This window comes from Podarcis filfolensis (assembly GCF_964270895.1).
Source record: "Podarcis filfolensis genome assembly, chromosome: 12".
In the NCBI taxonomy this organism is placed as follows: Eukaryota; Metazoa; Chordata; class Lepidosauria; order Squamata; family Lacertidae; genus Podarcis; species Podarcis filfolensis.
Window position 1 is genome coordinate 27,635,280 of NC_139614.1, and position 22,842 is coordinate 27,658,121.

The 22,842-nt window shown below is 42.3% G+C and overlaps 1 protein-coding gene across 6 annotated transcripts in view; it reads left to right on the forward strand.

The window, feature by feature from the left end:
- ETV1 (ETS variant transcription factor 1) overlaps positions 1-22,842 on the forward strand; it is a 92,172-nt gene that overhangs the window by 12,116 nt on the left and 57,214 nt on the right. For 3 of the 6 annotated variants that reach the window (XM_083578775.1, XM_083578777.1, XM_083578778.1), the window contains one exon: positions 2,305-2,358. The exons of the other annotated variants lie outside the window; for them this stretch is intronic. In XM_083578775.1, the coding sequence (XP_083434901.1) occupies positions 2,305-2,358 (54 nt within the window). The remainder of the gene's footprint in view (positions 1-2,304; positions 2,359-22,842) is intronic. 6 annotated transcript variants of the gene reach the window in all.

Genomic DNA, 22,842 nt, shown 5'->3' on the forward strand with positions numbered 1-22,842 from the left:
GTGTGGCATCTTCATAGTAGTTGGTCTTCTGTGGGAATGAGGGAGAGCAGTGGAAAGGATTCCACACTGCAGTTTGTTAGCTGTTTTTTCTATGGTCTCATGGCTTCCTCAGAAGCATTTAAAAGCGTGGTGGTTATTCTGACACCTTTTCTCCGTAGCGTGTAAACAGGAGATGCTAACTTGGTTATATAAATTAAGTTGTATAGATAATGATGGCTTTGCCTCAGATATGCCTTGAGTCTAATGATGTCCGGTTAATCAAAAGATGATCAAGTGGTGTTGGGACAGGTGTGATCTCAAAAACCAGGCCTAGATTGAGACAAAGGGAAAAAACTTAATTCCAAGAGCCAAAGGAATCCTTACACAAGGCTTGCTCTCAGAGAAGTCATTGTGCTGTTCGGCAATCTGTCATTGGAACCCCAGGGGTGATTCAAAAGGAACTCATCTTAGGATGTGGGGCCCAGTTATTCAAAGAAAAACTGGGTTGGCGCAAGTCTAAGCAGCTCTTTGGATCACAGCCTTAATAAACTTTTTTTATTGTTGCCTGTATGAAATCATCTTGTAGTGCTCTATTCATTCTTCTTCTTAACTCATCAACATGATTTCACGTTAGCCTTAATAGGAGCGGTACAAATGCATCTCTCTTGTGTGTGCTAAGATAGGAAGCCTGTTTGAAAGTGCAAGTAACACTATCCTCATTTATTAGGGCTGGACGGGTCCAGTAGTAAGTTTTTGTTCTGCTCACTCTTTTGCATAATGACATACTGCATATAAAATCTCTCTCTCTCTCTCTCTCTCTCTCTCTCTCTGTGTGTGTGTGTGTGTGTGTGTGTCATAGAAGGGTTGGAAGGGACCCCGAGGTTCATCTAGTCCAACCCCTGCCCTGCAGGAATAGGCAGCTGTCCCACAGCGGGACTGAACCTGAAATCTTGCTGGCGTTATCAGCACCACACTCTAACCAACTGAGCTATCCATGTGTATATGGGTATAGATATTGGAAAGCGTGCAAGAAACAGTGTCAACTTCTGTTGCTTGACGTGAAAATGACAGTGTCTGATGGTATCTTAAAAGCAAGCTCCCAACTAATCTTGATTTTAGATGTATGTTAATATCAATAAGGGCACGACTTGTAATGCTCATTGCTGATTAATTTACCCATATGCATTTCATTAAGTGACCCCAACGATGGTTCTGATCACAAAGCAAAGTAACCCGTATTGATCAGCATGAATGTCTGGTTGGGCGATAAGCCTTTTGGTGAAGATGGGAAATAAATAAAAAATACTTATTTCTGAATTAAGATTCATAGGATTAGGTGGCAGAGCTGTAAATCTAATTTTGCTAGGAAGTAAGTTGGATTGAACTCAATGGGCTTCATTTCTGAGTATCTATGCATAAAGAGAAGCCTTGAGTTATATGCGGCTCACTTAGAATATGGAGACGTGAAACTTTGCTGTATAATATACATTTATTTAGCACCATGTGTCCTTTAAGCACACCAGTAGATGCGTAGTGGATCCCTGCTAATCTTAGCATCTGATTTTAGGGTTCTTTGCAGAGATGCTCTTAATCTCTAATCTAAATTGTGAATGTGTAAAATATATTCCTGTCTTTAGAAGCATTGAGCCAAGTTCCCATTTGTGCTCGAATTTTGTGTGTGTGTGTGTGTGTGTGAGTGTGAATGATCAGTTTGGAGTTCTTGGTACAATTAACAATGTTTTAGATGGATCATAGAATTCACTAGGAAATGCATCTCTTTTCATCTCTTATTAGCAACTATTCTATTCCCACTCCCACTGTAGCTTTTCTCTTTTCCATAAACTGCTACAGTTGTTCAAAGGCAACAGCCTAAAACGCTTCCATGGACTTCTGCATATATTATATTTGACCCCCCTTTGCTACTTTCTCTAGTGGTACCAGCTTGATTTATTACTACAGAGATGCAGTTCTACCTCCTCAGTGTTGGTCAGATGCAAGCATAAATCTAAGATGGGCAACTACTGCCTACCACTAGTTGTACTGTCGGGGGTACTTGGCAACTAACGCATCGCCTGATTTACCGATGTACATACTGCCATTTTCTAAAATGGGTGTAAATGTTCAGCGGTAACAACAAATGCAGAATTCCCACACTCGGAGTTCATTTTGGGTTGTTTCTCGTACATACGTTGACGTTTTGTTCATGCTAAATGATCTTCTCGATTTGGGCACTGGCTAGTGCTAAGAGTTAGGATCACGTCGATGTTTTGCTGGCTTGTGGATGTTAATTCCTTTCTTTCTGTTTTCCCCCCACCCTATCTTCAGCTCAGGTACCTGACAATGATGAGCAGTTTGTGCCAGACTACCAGGCTGAGAGTTGTAAGTATTGTATGACTCACCACTTTTGCTTCACTTAAGAAAATGTCTTACCTTTCTTGTTTTGGTTAGCTGGTGCTCACATGATAGGTGTGGTTATCAGGCCATGGCATCACCATAAAAACATGTGAGGAAAGAAATTGCCGAATTGCAGCCGGGGTGGTTTTGGTGGCGGGGAATGGTTTGGCTGAAGGTGGTGATATCATTTTTCCTTTTGTGAAGGGGCTGGTGGGTGATTGCAAAGAGTGCATTCTTCTAATATAGGGATGAGCAAGCTCTGGGCCTCCAGATGTTGCGGGACTACGGCACCCATCCTCCATGAGCACTGGCTATGTGAGCTAGGGCTGATGGGAGTTGGAGTCCAATGAGACCCAGAAGGCCACAAATTGCCCATCCTAGTTCTAACATTATGGACAGCGTAGTTTTCATTTTGTTCTCCAGTGCATAGATGGGGAACCTGTGACTCTACCAAAACTGTTGGACTCCCAACTCCCACAGGTTCTCCTGACACATAGGTTGCCAAAGTGTGCAGCATTTTGCCTTTTGAATTTCCTTCCACAGTTTTACCTTCCTTACAAAATGCAGTTCACTTCTGTCAAAATAAGATGTGAAAGTTGCCTTGTTTCTCCCGGCTAAGATGGAATTTTACCTTGGGAATTTTACCTTTTATCAGAAGGGGGAAATGTGGCGCTGAGGCTAATAAGCCATCCAAGAGTTTATGTCAAGTGTCGGATGGGCACTTTGGGGCTTCCTGCATTGTATTGCTGGAAAGAGATTCACATGTGTGCACATAACAGAGGCGAAAGGGGGTCCCTTGAGAGTTCATGCCTGCCCCCAAAGTTCTTGAGAACCGTTTTTAGTAGGTCTGTTGTTGTTGTTTTCTTAAGCTGCAATCCAATATACCAGGGATGAGGAACCTCAACTAGAGGGGCTGGATGTGGCCCTTCATGCCTCTCTGTTTGGCCCTCAGGCCTCTGCCTAGGCCACAACCCTTCACTGACCCTGCTCTAAGTCTCCAGTGATTATACCTAGCTGGAATGTGTCCTTGAACCTCTTGCTTGCCTGGATGGAGAGTGGTCTGTCTCTGGCGACACTTGGCCTCACCTGCCATTGGATGGCTGCCCATGATAGAATGTGACCCTCAAGCTGCTTTGCACATTCAACCTGGGAGTACAGTGAGCTTGCTTCTGAGTAGACAGCAATAGGCTGTTCTTCTGGAACCACTGGCAGTTCTACCAGCAGCTTTATTTAAAGAGTAAACCTATTTTCCCCATGACTGACTCTGTGGCCAAAGAGTCACCACTGGTGATTTTCCTCTCTCATTTTATGTGATAAAGAGGTTTTGTGAAAGAACTCCCCGCCGCCCTGTCATTCGCAAATCATAGATACTGAAAATAACATCAAATGTTCCTTTCAGAATATGGTAATGTGGTATTTTGCCATGATCTTGTGTGTGTCTTCCACCTCAAAAACTAGCATTCTAAAAAGAGAGAGAGAAAAAGACCCATTTTCCTTGAAACTAAGCGACAGAGCTTCAAGAGTGTCCCATAACACAGATCCTTCCCCTCTACACATTTAAACAGCTTTAAAGTATGACTGGATTCTAATCCATCGTTCCCCTTGAGGTAAATATGACAATTCCAGTCAGCTTGGAATTGTTTTCTCAAATTTGACTTCCTTGACAACCCTTCCGTATTCCAGCAGACTGTATAACTAATTTTTCGCTTGCTTAAGTAAGTTATTGATGGGGGGGGAATGTAACCTTTGAAATCAAGTACCTGTTAATTTTAACATTAAGGTGTTGTAGAAGATGACATTAAACAGATACAAGTGAAAGAAACATGTTGTGCTATGTTTAGTGATATGAGTAAAACTGTGAAATAATAGCCTGTGAGCCCCATGTCAAATGGTATCTCTCTCTTTCCCCCCCTGCATGATACGAAACCAGCTGTGTTGCCTTGAAATGGAGTTTGGACAAAATAGTTGGAGTTCAAAGACAGTATGTTAAACTTAAGTTTTCAAACCAAGGACTTCCGTCTGCACAATACATTTGGAACAGTATGATGCCACTTTAACAGTCCTGGCTTCCCCTCAGGTATCCTGGAAACTGTTCTTCTCACAGAGCTGCAATTCCCACAGTAGTATAACAGTTAATCCCTCCTTCTAGGGAATAGTAGCTCTGTGAGGGGAATAGGAGTCTCCTAAATACTTTCAGCGCCCTTAACAAACTACCGTTCCCCAGATTCTTTCAGGGAAGCCATGGCTGCTTGAAGTAGTATCATAGAGCTTTAAATGACCCATATGTTTCCAATGCCACTTCCATATATTACAATACTGCTTCCTATATTATAATACAAGAGCCCCTTTAAAGGCCCAGATGCCCCTCAGGGTCCCTCCCAACTCTACAGCTCTTCCCTGCCAACACTGCAGTTCCATGTGCAAAAAAACCCGAAAGTGCAGAACTCAGTTCATATATTTTGAATCTGTTACCCTTTGGGCTCCTTTGGAGGAAATTGTGGGCTGGAAAAATAATCCTACGATATCTTTAAAAATAAAACAGCAGGGGTGTGTGACTTGTGACCCACCCCACTAAATTGGGTGTCTGTCCTGAGGTCAAGGGCCATTTCTAGGTATTACCCAAATTCTTTCTCTGGGAGTGCAAAGTTCACCGACTATTGTACAGAATAAATCAATGATTCGTAGAGAAGGGCTATGAACTGTGAATGAGAAACCCTGTCAAATATTGTCAGGGTTTCTTGAGTAAGCACTTCCCCCTCGGACAGAAATGCCCTAATCCAGTTAGAGGCTCTCTGCAGGCTTAAAAGCAGACCTGTGCCTAGCCTAATAATAATAATAATAATAATAATAATAATAATAATAATAATACTTGTAGAAACGGATGCTGCATGCATAGTTCTCATATCTGATCCAGTTGTTAGAGCTGTGTCTTTCAATCTGCCATTGGTTTGGTGAGGAATCTGGGGCAGGCAGAGAACTTGAACCCAGCTCTCACTTCCCCTGTTTGGGTTGCATTTTAAATGGCTTGAACGGAGTTCATATGCATGTCTTTGGCTGCTCTGAACACAAACAACTTTTGAATTGGGGCAGGCACCCCCAAACTCGGCCCTTCAGATGTCTTGGGACTAGAACTCCCATCATCCCTAGCTAACAGAACCAGTGGTCAGGTATGATGGGAACTGTAGTCCCAAAACATCTGGAGGGCCGAGTTTGGGGATGCCTGGATTGGGGCATAGGTGTTTCCTTAATGTTCTTTGTTAACTGGAACCACCTCAGCTACAATTTACACAATCCTATCAAAAGAGCATTTGTTTGTCTTTCTTGCTTTTTCCTTGCTTTCCTTTTCCAAAGGAAAGGTCAGGAAGCTTCCCGGGGAGTTAATCCGGCAAAGGTTGCAGAGTTTCCAACACAGATTTAGCTGTGTAAGTTACATCCATGAGCTGCGTAAAATATTGGAGTAAGCAAAGCTGTTGGGTGATTTAAAGAGGTGAATCTCTTAGAGGTACATTATATAGATTTGCTATGTATAGCGCTATAAATGCAGGCATACGGTTTTGATTTTTGCAACAGAGAACTTTGCAGAAGTAACAAAGGTTATGCTCTGCGAGAATTGTGAAGACCACAGAGAAACTGCAAATCTATCTAGAGCGGAAAACAAGAACTATTTGGGGCAGAGGGGGTCAGAGAATGGGGGCGACACGCTTATACATAGGTGATTCTCATAAATTTCAAAACTGATGGGAGTGGGAAGGTGGGGCGGGAGAATCAATGCCAAGCTAGTAGCAGATTCAAACGGGATACAAATTCTTATACAGTGGTACCTCTAGTTATGAATTTAATTCGTTACAGAGGTCTGTTCTTAACCTGAAACTGTTCTTAACTAGAGGCGTGTTTTCGCTAATGGGACCTCTTGCTGCCACTGCACCGCCAGCACACAATTTCCATTCTCATCCTGGGGCAAAGTTCTCAACTCGAGGTAACTCTTCCAGGTTAGCGGAGTTTGTAACCTAAAGCATTTGTTGCCTGAGGCGTTTGTAACTCAAGGTACCACTGTAGTGCAAAGTGACACAGGCTCAAGCAAATTGCAAGGAAGGAGAAGTCCATTAATGTGTCTTGCACTGCCATACAGGCCAACAAATTCATTACAGCATAAGCTTTAGTGGACTGGAGTCCCCTTCATCCGTTAACATGTAGTCTTTAGTCCATGAAAGTTTATACCACAATAAATCCGATAGTCTTTAAGGTGCCACAAATCTCTTTGCAACAGGATATGTTGGGTACTGCTTTGAAGAACATGAATAGGGTGTGTTCAAGCGTGCTTGGGAATATATTTTCTTTTCTGTATATGTGCCTTAACTCCAGATATTTGCATCTCCTTCGGTCAGGGCCGTATAGTAAGTTTCTGCATTGTTGTAGAGAGCAAAACAGGGATAGTTGGTACATATGTAGAATTGGCTGCAGCAACAGGTTGAAAGCTCCTTGAGGCTCCTTTGTGGCTCATGCAATCACCAGGCAGGTGGCTGTGTTAGTTCTTGGGTGCGCCAGTTTGCTTGGAAGAACATAATCTGGAATAGTGCCTGAGGGCTCATTCACTCATGCACTAGTGTGTTCCACTGAAATATCTTTCTTAATCAACACTCCAGTGCTGAATTGCCTCTTTTAAAGTATTATAATTTGAGATAATGTTGAGTGATGTGAAAACTTTGTTTTCAGGCATTCAATCTGCTACGTTTGTTTCTTACATGCAGGGCATCACTTAATGTTACTATGATGGAGTAATTCTTTTCTTTTTTTTTGGTGAATTTGACTCAAATTAGGTGATATTTAAAAAGAAAGCGGGGGAATAGATTGAGTAGAAGAAGCAAAGGTATTTTCTTCTTTGCAAATGCTGCTGAGGGCCTTTTTTTAAAAAAAATGATGCAAAGATACTCTTATCAACAGCCTTGCAGAATAGTTCCCTTTGAAGTTAGAAAAAAAATATTCACATCTCATCTCAAGGTTTTTGCTTTCTTGGGAATGTTTCTTAGCAAATACAGCATTGGTGTTGTTAGAAGTGAAAATATGATGGTAGATATGGCAAAAGTAGCTTCTGGCTTTTAAAAAAAGAAAAGAAAAAAGTCTTGAATATATTTTTAAGCTGTAGTTGCAGGGAGCATCTGATTAAAGCAATGATGGAACCCTCCCTGTGACCCTCAATATGTTCTTGGACAGCCTTCCTCAACCTCGGCCCTCCAGATGTTTTGAGACTACAATTCCCATCATCGCTGACCACTGGTCCTGCTAGGTAGGGATCATGGAGTTGTAGGCCAAAAACATCTGGAGGGCCAAGGTTGAGGAAGCCTGTTCTTGGACTTCAATCCTAAGCAGCATGGCCAGTGCTCAGGGATGATGGGGGCTGTAGCTCAGAGTCATCTGGAAGGTCAGAGATTCCCACTCCTGATCTAAAGCCACCATAAATAATAAATAAATAAATTTATATCCTGCCCTCCCCAGCTGAAGCCGGGCTCAGAGTAGCTAACAGCAATAAAAGTAGCACAATTTACATAAAATCACAATCAATTAATTGAAATCAGGCATTTCTCTTGGGGTGGCACTGTGGGGGGCAAGGATGCTAGCTCCGTCTCATTTTGCTGGTTTGATCATCACCTTCCCCGAGTTGGAGGGAAATGACTGGAGAAGCAATGTGGGACAAATCTAGCTTTTTTTGTTGCAAATCCCCTCCCCATGAAGAATGCCTAAAGAGAGTTTCTCTGTCCGTTTGTCTCTTCAAAGCAGTCATCAGCCCAAATATTTCAGCAAAATCTGTCTGCCTATTGCACTGAAATAATGCACACTTAAATTTTGCAATATGTCAAGCTCCTCTAGTAGTGTATAATCTCCCGTGCTCATACACCTTGGGATTCTTACTTGGGAATCTTTTGTTTATGCTGGGCTCCTTGCCTGCTGATTCTAGAGCCTTGCAGTTCATTGGCTGTTACTGCTTTGTGTGCTTCGGATGTGTGTACAGATAACCACTACAACATCCTAGGAATGCTAGAAGAGCACTTCTAAGTCTAAGGAAAGGACTTAACCTAGTCCAGCATGCTGCTGATAATTTCTAAGGGCACTTCTAGGCAGGTGTTTTCACTGGGGTTGTTGCTGCGTTGACTTTGCAGTCACCTCAGGCCGTCGACTATGTTGTCACTCTGAGCTGGAGCCATCTTAGGGAGTTGCAGGCGGCATTTACGCATGACTGCTGTTATACTGCTGTGATCTCATTGCTGCCATCTGCAGAGGACCATAGTAGCACTGGCCTAGATTCCCCGCATTGCTACTCTATTCTGTTCTTGAGGTTTTAAGATCTGTAACAGCCTCCTGCACACTATGCTGAAGCAGTAGTACTTCCTCTTTCTTTTGATCCTGATTTTGTGTAAAGACTAACGATGATGATGATGGTTTTGCATTTATAGCCCACTTTTTATCCATGGAGCTCAAGGTGGTATATATGATTTTCTCACTCCCCATTTTATGCCCATGACGACAACCCTGTGAGGTAGGTTAGGCTGAGAGATGGTTGCTGCCCAAGGTTACCCAGTGAGTTTCATGGCTGAGTGGGGGTTTGAAAGGGATGTTTTAGGAGCAGGTAGTTCAGTAATGCTTGTTCTGGATTATAGTGGCTCTTCACGGTCTCAGGCAATGGTTTTTCACATCACCTGATGCCCGATCCTCTTTAGAAAAAACTGAATCACTCCGCAATGTTAAAAAACAAAACAAAAATATTATGCATCTTTATCCAGAATCTATCCAAGTCAGAAATGTTTACTAGCGCTGTGGCAATCCCCCCCCCCCCCGGATCATATATTCAAGAACTATAAAAGGCAGGAGAAGATATTGGAGAAATTTTCGCAGGTGAGGTGTTGCTGTGCTTAACCTTTCCAGCAGTGATGTAGGTTTTCTGGGATATATTTAATTGGAAAACTTCCCTATGTAATAATTTGCATTTGAGTATAGCCTGTGTAGGGTAACTTGCATCAGAAAATTCACTGATGCCCAAGAGAGTGCTCTAATTTGGCATGTTTATTTCACTTGTATTTAGTTATCAATGCTAGAAAAAATGCTGGATATTTATTTGCAATTGGCATCCATTCATTTTTACTAATGAACTTAGGAAGTAGAAGATTTTCCGCAGGAAAAAACAAAGCACTTGGAAAAAAATTCTGCCCCATATTTCAAGGGGGCCCAGGGGTGATTGTGAGTGTCCTTTCTTCCCATACCATCTCTGGTTTTCTGCAACTGCAGCCACCTTGGGTGCCTGCAATCTATGTCTTCAAATGTGCTTTCCTTTAAGTAGGGGAAGTTGGGGAGGCTGCCTACTATGCATCTGACAGCTGTTTGTAATTTAAAGAACAAACTTCTCTCATGGGGCCTTTTCAGATTGAAGAAGTTCAGGCAGTTGAGGAAGCTGCAAAAATGGGGAGAAATGTATAATTCTGGGCAGAATGGAAATTGATGCCTTCTTCTATCCATATTTGCAGGGCAAGGGAAGTTTGGAGGGCAGGTTTTGGCCCAGCATGAACTTTTACAGATGAGAGTAAAGTAGTCTTCCTTGACTACTTCTCCTCTCGCTTCAGCTGAGTGAAATAATTTTAATAATATAGTTGACTGCTTTCCTTTGCACCTGACCTCTATGGTTTCATTTTGTGGTTAGCCCCAAGCATTAGTCTGTATTTAGCCGTATTCCTCCCTGCCCCCCGCTCTTTATATATAAGGATGGAAGACTTACTTAAATTTGAGGAAGGCTATTCTTCATGAATATAGCAAGAGAGAGAAGGCTTGCCACTGGGCTCCTCCTAGTCAATAATGCCTTTAATCTGTGGTTGTAGTAGCAACTTGAAAGCTTTATTTTGGTTTTAATAAGTAGTTCTTGTTTTTCTGCAGACTGTGGAGATTTTTTTATTAATATGTAACTCCTAACTCTGAAGGGTACAAAGACCTTGATATATTTAGCCTCAGTATTGATCTGATACACAACTGGCACAATATTACTATAAAATAAATGGCTGCTCGCTGCCAATGTATATAGACAGTATTGATGTTTAATCCTTTTGGAAACTTTTTTTTTTTAAATGACCTTGCTGCTATGAGGTGAACACGCTTTGCTTACTGAAATTGCCCTCTTGCCATACATGGAAGTTGGCAGGTCTTGGGTCCTATTCCGCTGACTTGCTTTTTGACATTTAAGGCACATGCGTGAGATTTAATGACCTGTCTTTTCTTTAACCTACTTGATTTTTTAAAGTGTAAGTATGTTATCATTGTTGAGGATTTTTTTTCTTCACTTGTCAGGCCAAAGTTTTATTTCGCTAAGCTCTGTTGTTCACTCTTTTATTAGGGGTTTACATTTTGGTTTGTATTAAGAAGGTTAAATCTCCTAATCTTAGGTCCATCAGATTCCTTCCACATGGCCTCAGATGCCTAACCACTCCATATGTTTTCTTTTCTTTCTTTTCCAAATTGTGACATTTATTTATATTTTCAAATGTTTCCTTCCAGGGGCTATAATCAGGGCAGCTTATCTGAAAACAATACACTGGGAACTTTGTGGCATGTTTCTGTCTGTCTTTTGTCCCTTCGATTTCTCTAAACAAGTCCTATGTGCTTAGCTATTGATTTAAGAAAAAATTGCTCACCTGTGTTTGTGCATCTTGCCTTCACATTTACTTACCACTGAAAATGCAGGTTTATATGCAGTAAAGTTGGTGCCCATTTAAAAGTGTGAATGGCACTCAGCTTTGATTTCATGTAAATAAGCTTTTTGCTTGATAAACAGCAGTACATATGATTTTGCATACTGTATGTGATGGTTCAGTTCAGACGCTTACAACTGCAAATCAGGGTTTTTTATTCTTCAGGATTTGAAGTGGTTATGGGGGCCTTGGATATGAAAGGTAATTCAAGCTCTTTCTCTCTTTCTGTCTGATCCCATGTATTTGATTTTTGTCACCCTGTCCAGCATTCGGTCTTGCTTAATGCCATCTATACATGTCGTGTTGGTGTGCTTAGGCTGGAAAGACACAATAGCTTTTTTTCAGAGAGTTCAATGCAGTTTTAAGGGGTGGGAGTTTCCTGCTTGTAAGCTCATTCAACTTTCACTTCCAGTAAAGCAGGTTTTGTAGGCATTTGTTCAATAACCTCCAAAGCCCACTTGATCAGAAGAGAGCCCTTCTCTCAACTGGGAGAACAATCATGTACCCCAGGATTTTGTACCTCCATAGAGGGCACCACCCAACAGATGACACCAAACAGTGCAATGTAAGAAAAGCCACATGAATGGGTGGAAGGAACCAAGAAGAACCTGTCCCTGCATTAAGCATTTGCAACTGCTGGTTATCTCCCACTTGGATTACTGTAATGCGCTCTACACGGGGCTACCTTTGAAGGTGACCCAGAAACTACAACTAATCCAGAGTGCTGCAGCCAGATTGGTGACTGGGAGTGGCCACCGAGACCATATAACACCGGTCCTGAAAGATCTACATTGGCTCCCAGTACGTTTCTGAGCACAATTCAAAGTTGGTGTTGACCTTTAAAGCCCTAAATGGCCTCAGCCCAGTATACCTGAAGGAGCGTCTCCATCCCCATCATTCAGCCGGACACTGAGGTCCAGCTCCGAGGGCCTTCTGGTGGTTCCCTCACTGCAAGAAGTGAGGTTACAGGGAACCAGGCAGAGGGCCTACTCGGTAATGGTGCCCAACCTGTGAAACGCCCTCCCACCCGATGTCAAAGAAATAAACAACTATCCGACTTTTAGAAGACATCTGAAGGCAGCCCTGTTTAAAGAAGATTTTAATGTTTGAATATTTTATTCTGTTTTTAGTGTTCTGTTGGGAGCCGCCCAGGGTGGCTGGAAAAACCCAGCCAGATAGGTGAGGTATAAATAATAAAATTATTATTGTTGTTATTAATAATAATAATAAAAAGGTAGGTTTATGTTTTTGAAAGGTGCTTAATGAAGAATCTGATGTGGTAGAATTTTAAGAAGGATCAGGCAGCATGCTCCTCTTTGCCTGTAATAAAACAAGAGAAGAAGTCATTGTTCCGTGACTACGAGACATTTGTGTCTCCTCCAAAGTTTTAAATTTAGACCCTGAAGTGTGTGTGTAATAGAGAGTGTACACAATGGATGTCCATCTTAATAAAAACCAGTGTTTTAATCTTCTGTCTTGCCTCTTCACAAACTTGATACCTGCCCCATAGTCAGCCTGTGCCAGATCATGAGCAGTGATACATAGGGATGAATGGCAGTCCTTAAGGTAAAGGTAAAGGTACCCCTGCCCGTACGGGCCAGTCGTGTCCGACTCTAGGGTTGTGCGCTCATCTCACTTAAGAGGCCGGGAGCCAGCGCTGTCCGCAGACACTTCCGGGTCACGTGGCCAGCGTGACGAAGCTGCTCTGGCGAACCGGCACCAGCGCAGCACACGGAAACGCCGTTTACCTTCCCGCTATAAAGCGGTACCTATTTATCTACTTGCACTTAAGGGTGCTTTTGAACTGCTAGGTGGGCAGGAGCTGGGACCGAAAGACGGGAGCTCACCCCGCCGCGGGGATTTGAACTGCCGACCATACGATCGGCAAGTCCTAGGCACTGAGGTTTTACCCACAGCGCCACCCGCGTCCCCTGTGCCAGATCATGAGCAGTGATACATAGGGATGAATGGCAGTCCTTAGATCTATCTAATTGGATACCTTGGGAAAGAGATGGATCATGCAATCTTGGCCTTTTAATAGCTCCGTTGTATGCCCTTATGTGAACAGCAGATTGCTTTTCCTTTTTAATAATCTTCATAGTCTTCAGCATCCTTTAATTGGAGCATTTTCCTGTCCCCTATTACAGCTGAGGGAAGTGTACGCAGTTTATCGACATAAGTAATGGCTCTGTCATAACATGAAATAAGCATATGCTGTTCATTAGATTAGACATGGTTACTACTTACATTTGGAAGAGCAGTGTAATTAATTGAGGTTTGACTTCGGGAATCAGGGCTGCTTTTAAATAAAATAATCTACGGTTTGATTGCAAGTCTGCCTAAAGGTGAAGACTGAAATGTTATTTTACATTTGGCAGGTAGAAGTTTGCCTGAGAGAACTGAAGATTATACATGCGCACAGAGAGAGAGAGAGAGAGAGAGAGAGAGAGAGAGAAAGAGAAAGAGAAAGAGAAAGAGAGAGAGAGAATTTTCCCTTCACTTGATATATATTATACAAAGGATTTGGTATGCAGCTGGACAGATAAATGGTGGCTAACTGGAAAAAAGTTGAAGGAACTAATAATGACCCCCTACAGATCTAATAATGTCCATCCTCAATGGGAAAGCTATGCCTGTTCATTCACACTATGACATGATATTTGTCCTCAGGCCTGGCACTGTCAGGCCCCAAGAAGGTCCATAGGGGGTGGATGCTGTATTTCTCTGGGGTTTTGGCCAGCACTTTGCTTTGCTGTGTGCCCAATGCCGTGGTAAAAATGTAAAAAAGGGACTCCCGCCACTCACTTCTGCCTTGTAGGATTACTGAGAGGTCCCCTGTGAGGATGGCACATATGGTTCCCAGAGAGCATTTTGCCCAGGGCCTTCCTAAAGATGACACCAGCCTTGATGCTTCTGAGTTAGGAAAGCGTTGAGCAAATATTCTTACTGTTACCTTTCTGGTCACTGGAATAGCCTCTGGCATTTATCAGACACAGCCAGGGCTTTTTTTCAGCCAGAGCTCAGGTCCAGCACCTCTCAGGTGGGTGCCATTGCCACTCTTAAGAGAACAAGGGAGGCGTTCATGGTGAGCTCCAGCACCTCTTTTTTGAGAAAAATAGCGCTAGACACAGCCAGTTAGTTGTGGTAAGGCTATGAATCTTTCTATTGGTGAAATTGGTGATCTTTTAATGAAAATGTCACTTGGCCCTCCGATCAGTCTCTATTCCTAGGCTACTTTTCTGTCCTCAGATAATGCCATTTTTTAAAAAAAGGCTCTGGGGGGTGGATCTTGGTAACTACTGGCTAGTAAGCATAACTTCTGTCCTGGAAAACTGTTGGAAAGTGTTGTCAAAGATAAAATAACCAAGCATATAGAAGAATAGGTCTTGCTGAAGCAGAGCCAGCATGGCTTCTGCAAGGGCAAGTTCTGTTTCATGAACCTGCTAAGACGTCTTTGAGAGTATCAACAACCATATAGATAGGCATGATCTGGTTGACATAGCACTTGGCATTCAAAAAGCTTTCGACAAGGTTTCTCACCAAAGACGTCGTCTTGTGAGTCAGGAATTGATTAAGTGGCTGGAAGTGGAGAGTACTAATAAATGGATAGAATTCTATACAATTCTCCATATGGAAAGCGGTAGAAAGGGGAGTCCCTCAAGCATCAATATAGAATAGAATGGGGCTTCTTGGTTTTGAAAAAACGTGAGCAAGATGTGGCATGATAGATGTTTATAGTATAGCAGTATAGCATGGAGAAAGCGGATAGATAAAAGTTTTTCTCCCTCTTCCATAACATTAGAACTTGCGGACATCAGTGAAGCTGAATGTTGGAACATTCAGGACAGATCAAAGGAAGTATTTCTACATACAGTACACACAGTTAAACAATGGCACTTGCTCCCACCGGAAGCAGTGATGGTCACCCACTTGGATGGCTTTCAAAGGGACAAATTAATGGTTACTAGTCATGATGTCAGTGTTCTGTCTCTACTGCCAGAGGCTGTATGCTTCTGAATACCATTTGCTGGGAGTCATAGGTAGGCAGAGTGCTGTTGTGCTCATAGGCTTCCCACATACATCTGGTTGGCCACTGTGCGAACAGGATGCTGGACTGGATGGGCCATCAGTCTGATTCAGCAAACTCTTATGTTCTTACAGTATTAAGAAACAAACAGGCTTAAATACACATTTTGAAAAGCAGGAGTAATTGGCAGGCATGGTTGTAACCAGCACTCAAAGCTATTATAGGCAGATATCTGCTCATCTCTTCTCAGCACCATAACGGACATCCTCCTTGTGACTTAATAATAGCAGAATTACTATAGACTCATCTCATCCCATTCATTGAGGGCTTCTGGAAGGGAGTGTGCTTTTCATAGAATGTTGGTGCTCTTTCAATTCTGTCAGCAACTTAGTAGCTTAATTCTGCAAGTTATTCCTCAGTCCCATCTCGCTTGGCACAGTCAGATTGGAAAGGTTTGTTCCACCACGTGCTCCAGATTGATCTGATGGAGGGCAGAGAACAGGAACAGACATTTGTAGTTGGAATGCTGACCTGAGAAATGTGTGGTGGTCACAAATATGGGCAGCATCATTCCTGGTCGCAACTGTGTGGCCTACAGAGAATTCAACAACTTGCTTGGCAAATCATGCCGTGAATGATTTTGAGAATAACAAATGTTAGATGGGTTGAACAGAAAACCTGCTCAGTGGAAGAAGTCTAATGATCTGCTCTGAATATATACTTTGGAATGTTTACACGTGGACTTTTGGGTTGTGGTGGCACTTTTTAGCAGTGTTGTGGAAGCGTTCCTTTCAACTTTAGATTGTCTTTCCCCTTTAATTTTTTAATTACTGGCAAACCAAGGAGCAGCTCTGAAGTTAGGAGACTAGATTTGTAAGTGTTTGAAGTTAGGATATCTGAAGAGGGTAAGGGAAAGAGGAAGCATGAGTGCCTGAGACTCTCCAACCTTCTTTTGTGAGATGCCTGCGGATTGTGGGACTGGAAATGTTCAGATTCTAATTTAATTTTAAAGCTCTTTTCAGGTGTCAGAACCAGGGACAGGCAACATGAATAGAAAAGTCCTACATTTTTGAGCCTGAAACCCTTTATCACACAGCTCCTTCTGGCTTCCTGTGTTCTAGTGTTACTTCTGTAACCCTACATCTTTTGCTTTCTTGGCAGAGTCGATATCTTAAGCTTTGTAACTGTGAGGTGTTGGAACTTTTAGTAACATCAGCCTTGTATTGCGCTTACATCTATTTTCCACCTACAACTTCCTTCACTACCGGAAAAACCAGGCACTGTAAAAGGGGGGGGGAGTGTTGCCAATGCTCCTTAATTGCCCAAAGTGGGTGATGCTCATTGCTTAATGCTGGCTTTGCATGTGAAGGGGTAGGTTTCTGCACAGAGGTAAGATAATGATGGATCTATATGCTATTCACCTGTTTGATGTGAATTGCTTCATTTTGGACTTAAAATTCTGTTTGGTTGGTACGTCCATCATCAGACGTGTAAGGACAGTATCTCAGTTCCTTTTCTTTTTTTAGCAACATGCTTCTATTTAAGCAGCCTGCAAACTTGTTGGCTTAAGATAAGGAACACGTGCAAGGTCTGATAACAACTTGGCTTACATTTCATGACATTGTCATTGCGAAATTCAAAAGACTATGTTCCAAATGGCAGTGCTATCCCAGGGTGTTTGTACTTAGAACATTCTGAATATTCCAAGTATTGATGTACTGGAGGATCTTGTAGCTTCTCAAGATTTGAGCAACCTCTTATATACAGAGTCCATGTTAACAAATGAGATTTTGCCGTAACTGAACTTGATCCACCTGACAAGAGTGCCTGAATTGCAGGACAGTGATGTTTTGTTAGATTCATATGAAAATTTATGGTGGATGTGAAATTCACCATAGTGATGCTGCAAAGGATATTTCAGGGATATCATTGGTTGCCTTATTCTTGGTATACCTAATCCACTTTTGCTTATTGTGACTGGCAATGGTGGCAGAGGTCAATCAAGTCTATTGAAAATCCTTTCAAGTAGTGGTGTAGACAATACTTGCATATTTCTTGGCTCGGAAATATGAAATGTAGGATTGTAATGTTCACTTTAAATATGAGGTAATCATTACATCACCATAATTCTTCTCTGGCTTGGATTTTAACCTCATGAGAAGAATAGAACTCCCTCTCCCCCACTTCCCGGGCAGCAGTAGAGACGGAGGACAAAAATGTGGGAATGGCATTTCTCCCCTGTGGTTCCTGGCACTGAGGTAACACATCACAGTGTGTATGAATAGACCTGGCAGGTGTAGTTCTCCAAAATTTGGAAAACTCCATTTCCCAGGGTTACTTTCATGGTGTTCCTGCACCTGCAAGGGGGGGGGGAGGAATTCTTTGCAATTGCAGGTAATCAGAGGGGATGGATGAAGATACAGGAAGGCGAAGGAGAGAGATTTGCAAGGATGGGAGAATGATTGGATCTCATTGTGTCCCCAACTGGGGACATGATGAGGTCTGAATAAATTCATTATTTGGACATAAACAAACTAAACAATTTCTTGATTTATTTCTTTTTGAGGTGAGGAAAATAGGTCAACTTACTCTAATCCAAATTGAGAATGGAGGGTGTTTGCTCCTCATTACTTGAATATGTTAGATATTGTACCTAGAATATATTGCAGAGGAAGCCCATACTTTCCCATTTTGCTGTGGGCTGTTCCCATATGATATCTGGACCTGTACGATACCTCAGTCAGTAGAGTATGATGCTCTTAATCTCAGGGTTGTGGGTTCGATCACCACATTGGGCAAAATATTCCTGTATTTTAGGGGGTTGGATTAGATTACCCTTGGGGGTCTTCTGATTCTATGAAATGGCAAATGACTTGTCCCTGTGGTTTCTCTGAACTCTGTCACTATTTTGCCGCAGTATGCCTATTAATAAATCAGTATTGTTGAGCATCTTATTGTTCTTTTATTTCTGGTGGGCGTTTGGGGAGAGCAGGCACTTGAAGGAAGAAAGAAAGAGAGAGAGAGAGAGAGAGAGAGCACTTGCTTATATAAGAGGCAAAGCAGAACCTGAATGGCGGTCAACAGGCTCCAGTGTTTTTTGGCAATTATTTTTTTGAAAAAAGAAACCGCATACCAATTAAATGAGGTATGAAATGTTTCAGGAATTCTCATTCTTGGAAGGACAGTGTATGATTGAGCAAGGTTAAGAGAGTTGAAAACCTAATCTGTGACTCTTTACCGTTCCACATAAAACTGTACTTCATGATTTGTGTGCACTGCATCTCCATTGCTTTGAAAACTTTTACAAACTTGGTTTGGTGATCCACAATACACCTCTACTTCTGTATTAAATTGTTACGGCTGATGGGTGAAAATAATAATAATAATAATAATAATAAGAAGAAGAAGAAGAAGAAGAAGAAGAAGAAGAAGTTTGATTGGATCCAACCGCTCTTAAGGAATAATGTGTAAATAAAGAGAGCAGAGTAATCTTACATGTTTTCTCTTCTGTTGGAATACTTCTAATTGCTCTATTATGGTGGGGATAGACATATAATGGCATCATCCATGACCATTGACCATGCTGTCTAGGGCTGGTTGGAAGTTGGAAGGCCACGATTCCCCATCCTTGTCTTCCTTTGGTATAAAATGGATCTGCATCACTTGGTTATTCTTAGCCTATCCTTTTGTCTCTCCCTCCCCCTAGTCAGATATGCATACTCCCCAAAATGGTTGACTAATTTGTAACCTTCCAGATGTTGCTAGACCTACAGCACACCTCATACCTGACCATTGACCATGCTGGCTTTGACTGGTGGGGGGGGGGTGGAGTCCAGCAACAGCTGGAGGAGCACAGAAAGCTGCCCATCTCCGCTTTTCAAGGGGCCAACTCCAGGATACACTTGTGACTTTCTGCTAGCATTCACATCTGAATGAGGCTCCAAAATTAGCCAGGAGCAGACTGAAGGTTTGTGGCCAGAACGCAGACCACTTGGTTTACTCGTTCCTGACTCCCTCACAATAAAGTGCGATAGCTAAGAAACAGTTGTGGTCGTGTGCAATAGGTATTGTGGCTGTTTTTGTAGTGATTTTTAGAAACAGAGTAATGCAACCAAAAGAACGGTCCCTATTCTAAGGAGCTTCAAGTTCATACTTAATCTTGCTGGGGTTATGGATGGAAAAAGAGCGGCAGCACAAACTGCAAATGGAAAGGAGAGAATGTGAAATATACACCTATATATTTAAGAGAGCTACTGCCCTGAGTACAAATGGATGCAGCCTTCTAAATTACTGCATTCAACAGGTTTTCAAACACCCCATTGTTTTCTTTAAGATGGAACATTTCCATAAGAGACATGAGGAATTTCCTTTTGGGAGGAATATTCCAGGGCAGGGAAGGAGGTGGATGGGATTCTGACAGTTTTCTATTCATCCCTTTTCGCCCACCATTATTATGCGAGTATCTTCTTCTGATTTTTTTTGGGGGGTGGGGGGTTGTTTATGTCTCTTTGGTGTTTTATCACCACATCAGTTATTGCTTTGGGATGCTTCTTTTGTCTTACTCTGTTTGCATTTGATGAGGAGACATATAATTAGGTCCATTTCCAAAGGCAAACAGGCAAATGTCTAGAGTGAAATTAAAGCATTACCATACTACAACCAATACAGGGGAAGGCTCAGAGTAGGCTTAAAATAACTGTTTTGAGATTGCATTTCTGCACCAAGTTTCCTTTTGGTACCTAGTGAGACTGTTTGTATTGTAGCATCTGAGCCGGTGTAAAATATTCCAAGGCACTGAGAGAAAGAGGATTTGGAAGCTTTCACCAGCAGTAGAGGATAGGGTGTTCATGAATGAACTTGCAAAATGTGTGCTATAATTTGGTATGTATGTCCTCTCCCCACCCCTGCTTTTTATAATTTCTTTCCCCCCCACCCTCCTCCTACTGTTGACAGAATCTTCTCTAGTCATGTGGATTTCCAGCCTATTAACAGCTGAAACAATTTAGGACACTATCAGTCATTTGGCCTAACAAGGTGTTTACTGGCAGTGTATTGAAAAGTTTTCTTCCGTAATTGCTTTGTCTCTGCTGTTTTGGAAGCAGGTTACATCCTTGGCATTTAGTGGAAGCTTCTCTTTGACTGCAGCAAACTGACTTTCCTTTTCTCTCTCTCCCTCTTTCTGTTTTTCTTTCTTTGGTGTGTAATGTGCACAGGAGGGGGCGGGAATATCCCTCATTTGATATTTAGAGCATATTTGCAATTGTTAATCAGTGGGGTGTCTCCCCCCCCTTCTTCAACAAAAATAAAGAACTAATAATGCTTGGTTAGGCTTTAATCATGTCGTCACTGGAATCATCAGCACTCTGCAAATGTAAGTCCAGTTAATTGGCAGACCACCTCATCCTTCCCTAATGTCACAATGACTCTGAGTAGTTCTAAATAAGTGCTTCCTTTTTAGGTTTCGGGCAAGTGCAATATGTGTCATGCATGGCTTATTACCCAGAGATGGCTTGGAAATATTTTCCTTACCATTGCTTTTTTCTTCTAACTAGAGGAGAGGCACTGGGGATCAGCAGTTTGCACAACCAGCAGATTCCCAACTGGGATTCCCACCAGTGGGCAATGAGTGTCTTACTGGTCATTTTCCTGACTATCTGCAAAGCTTGTTGGGTGCTTGTAGCAAAAGAACCAAAGGCATATTTGCTTCTGAGGTGGAATGGTTGGTGGTTCCTATTAGTGGTGACGACTTATGAATGGGATAAAATATTGCCTCACCTACAACAGATTTAACCTGGCACCTTTGCTAAACTTTGTTTTAAACATTTTGCTCTTGTCCTGTAGGTTTTGTTAGCCTCCCAGGCTTTCTCTCTCCAGCTGAAATTTAGCTGTTGACAAATCCTCCAAGGAGATGTAGCTGGTTGTTCCTTTGAATTTCAAAGCACCAGAGTTGTGGAGGTGAAATACAGTATCAGTGTCATTAACTCATGGATACTTTTCCTGATGTTACATTTAAATAGGCCGTGATTCCCCCCCCCCTTGCTTTAAAAATGTGGCTGCAAAACTGTTGTTGTTGTTGTTGTTCTTGTTCTTGTTGTTGTTGTTCTTCTTGTTGTTAAAATTTATACACTGCCCTCCATCATAATATTTCAGGGTGGTTCACAGAATAACAGAATATTGGAACTTGGGAGTCAAAATTCCTGATTGAAACGAAGGCATGCCATTGGTTAGCACCAGGTTTTTCCATGTTTAGTCAAAAGAAAAGGGGTTAGGAAACCCTTTTCAGCTTGAGGGCCACATTCCTTTCTGGGCAACCTTCCAAGGGCCGCATTTCAGGGGTGGGCAGAACCAGGGTCAAAAGTAGGCCAAGCAACAGATGTTCATCCTACCTGTAGTATACGAGAATGATTTTTTCTACACACTCACAAATACTCTCTATCCTTCGTCCAGGCAAGCAAGTGGCATGACCAAAGTTCAAGAACATATTCCAGGTGGCCAAACTCTCCAGGAGGGCATGAAGCAGGGCCAGTGAGGGGTGTGGCCTAGCAAGAAAGGGTGTGGCTGGGGAGGTGATGGGGTCTGAGGAGAGTCTCAAGAGCCAGATACAGGTGTGGAGGTCCACATTTGGCCCCTGGACCTGAGGTTCCCACTCCAGTCCCACAGGGAGTGAGCAATGTGAGTGGAAGCAGCTACTCCTCTTCTTGTTCTTCACTCTTTGAGCATTCACAGTGACAGTGACAACAAATAGGAAGAACGGCATGGCCATGGGACTCTGGAGGTTGATTGTGGGCCTTGGCACAAAGGCTCACAGGCATTGCAAACTCTTTCCTTGGAAATATACCTGTGTCAGGAGGGTTGATGTTCAGTTGCCATATGTTACCAACTGGGATACAGCATCCATGCTTTACATTGGAAACATTTGGGTGATGTCTTGATTGGAAGCCTTCCCCTTTTCAAAGACTTGAGCTAAAGCAAGGTGAGCAGCACAACTTATTCATAACTCTTGCCGGTGCATGACTTTGGCTTGACTTGTGTAGCCTCTTGTCTATCCTTGCTTCCTCATCTGTGTGATAGCCCTTTGGTGCTAGCATTATGCTATATTTCAAAGTTGTGAAATATAGTGAAATGAACTGTCTTGTTCTGAATGGTGTAGCATCCATAAGATAGATTTCTTTTATTATCTTAATATGTGCTGCTTTTATATTGGAGGTGGAGGGGGAGAATTGTTGGCTGGGTAATGGATTTGGACAGATGATATTCTTAAATTTACTTGTCTACTTTTCTGAGTCCTTACTTTCTAGGAAAGGTAGCAACTTTTTCTTTATAGCTTTACTTCCCTTCTTTTTTTTCTTTTGGGTTAGATAAATGTCCCACATGGCTTCATCTCGCCCACATGGTCCATTATTGCCAGTTGGCTCAGTCATCCAGTGCTTGGGCTCATCATACTGAATTAGTTTCCAAAAAAGAGATGCCATGCTGTTTCCATCCACTAATCTAGTGTGGGTTGGAAGGATCTGATCTGAAGCCAAAGCAGAACCAGATAGGATTGGATTACATCTAATATCCTTGCCAAAGTATTGTCAAGTTTTGCAACTTTGCTTTCTGGGAAAAGGCTGCTTTCAGTATTAATGTTTTTGTTCACAAAAGTGATTCTGCAAGTAAATTCCATGATGCAAATTGTAATGTGGGAAGGGCTTATGCTATAATTAAGCCATTAAG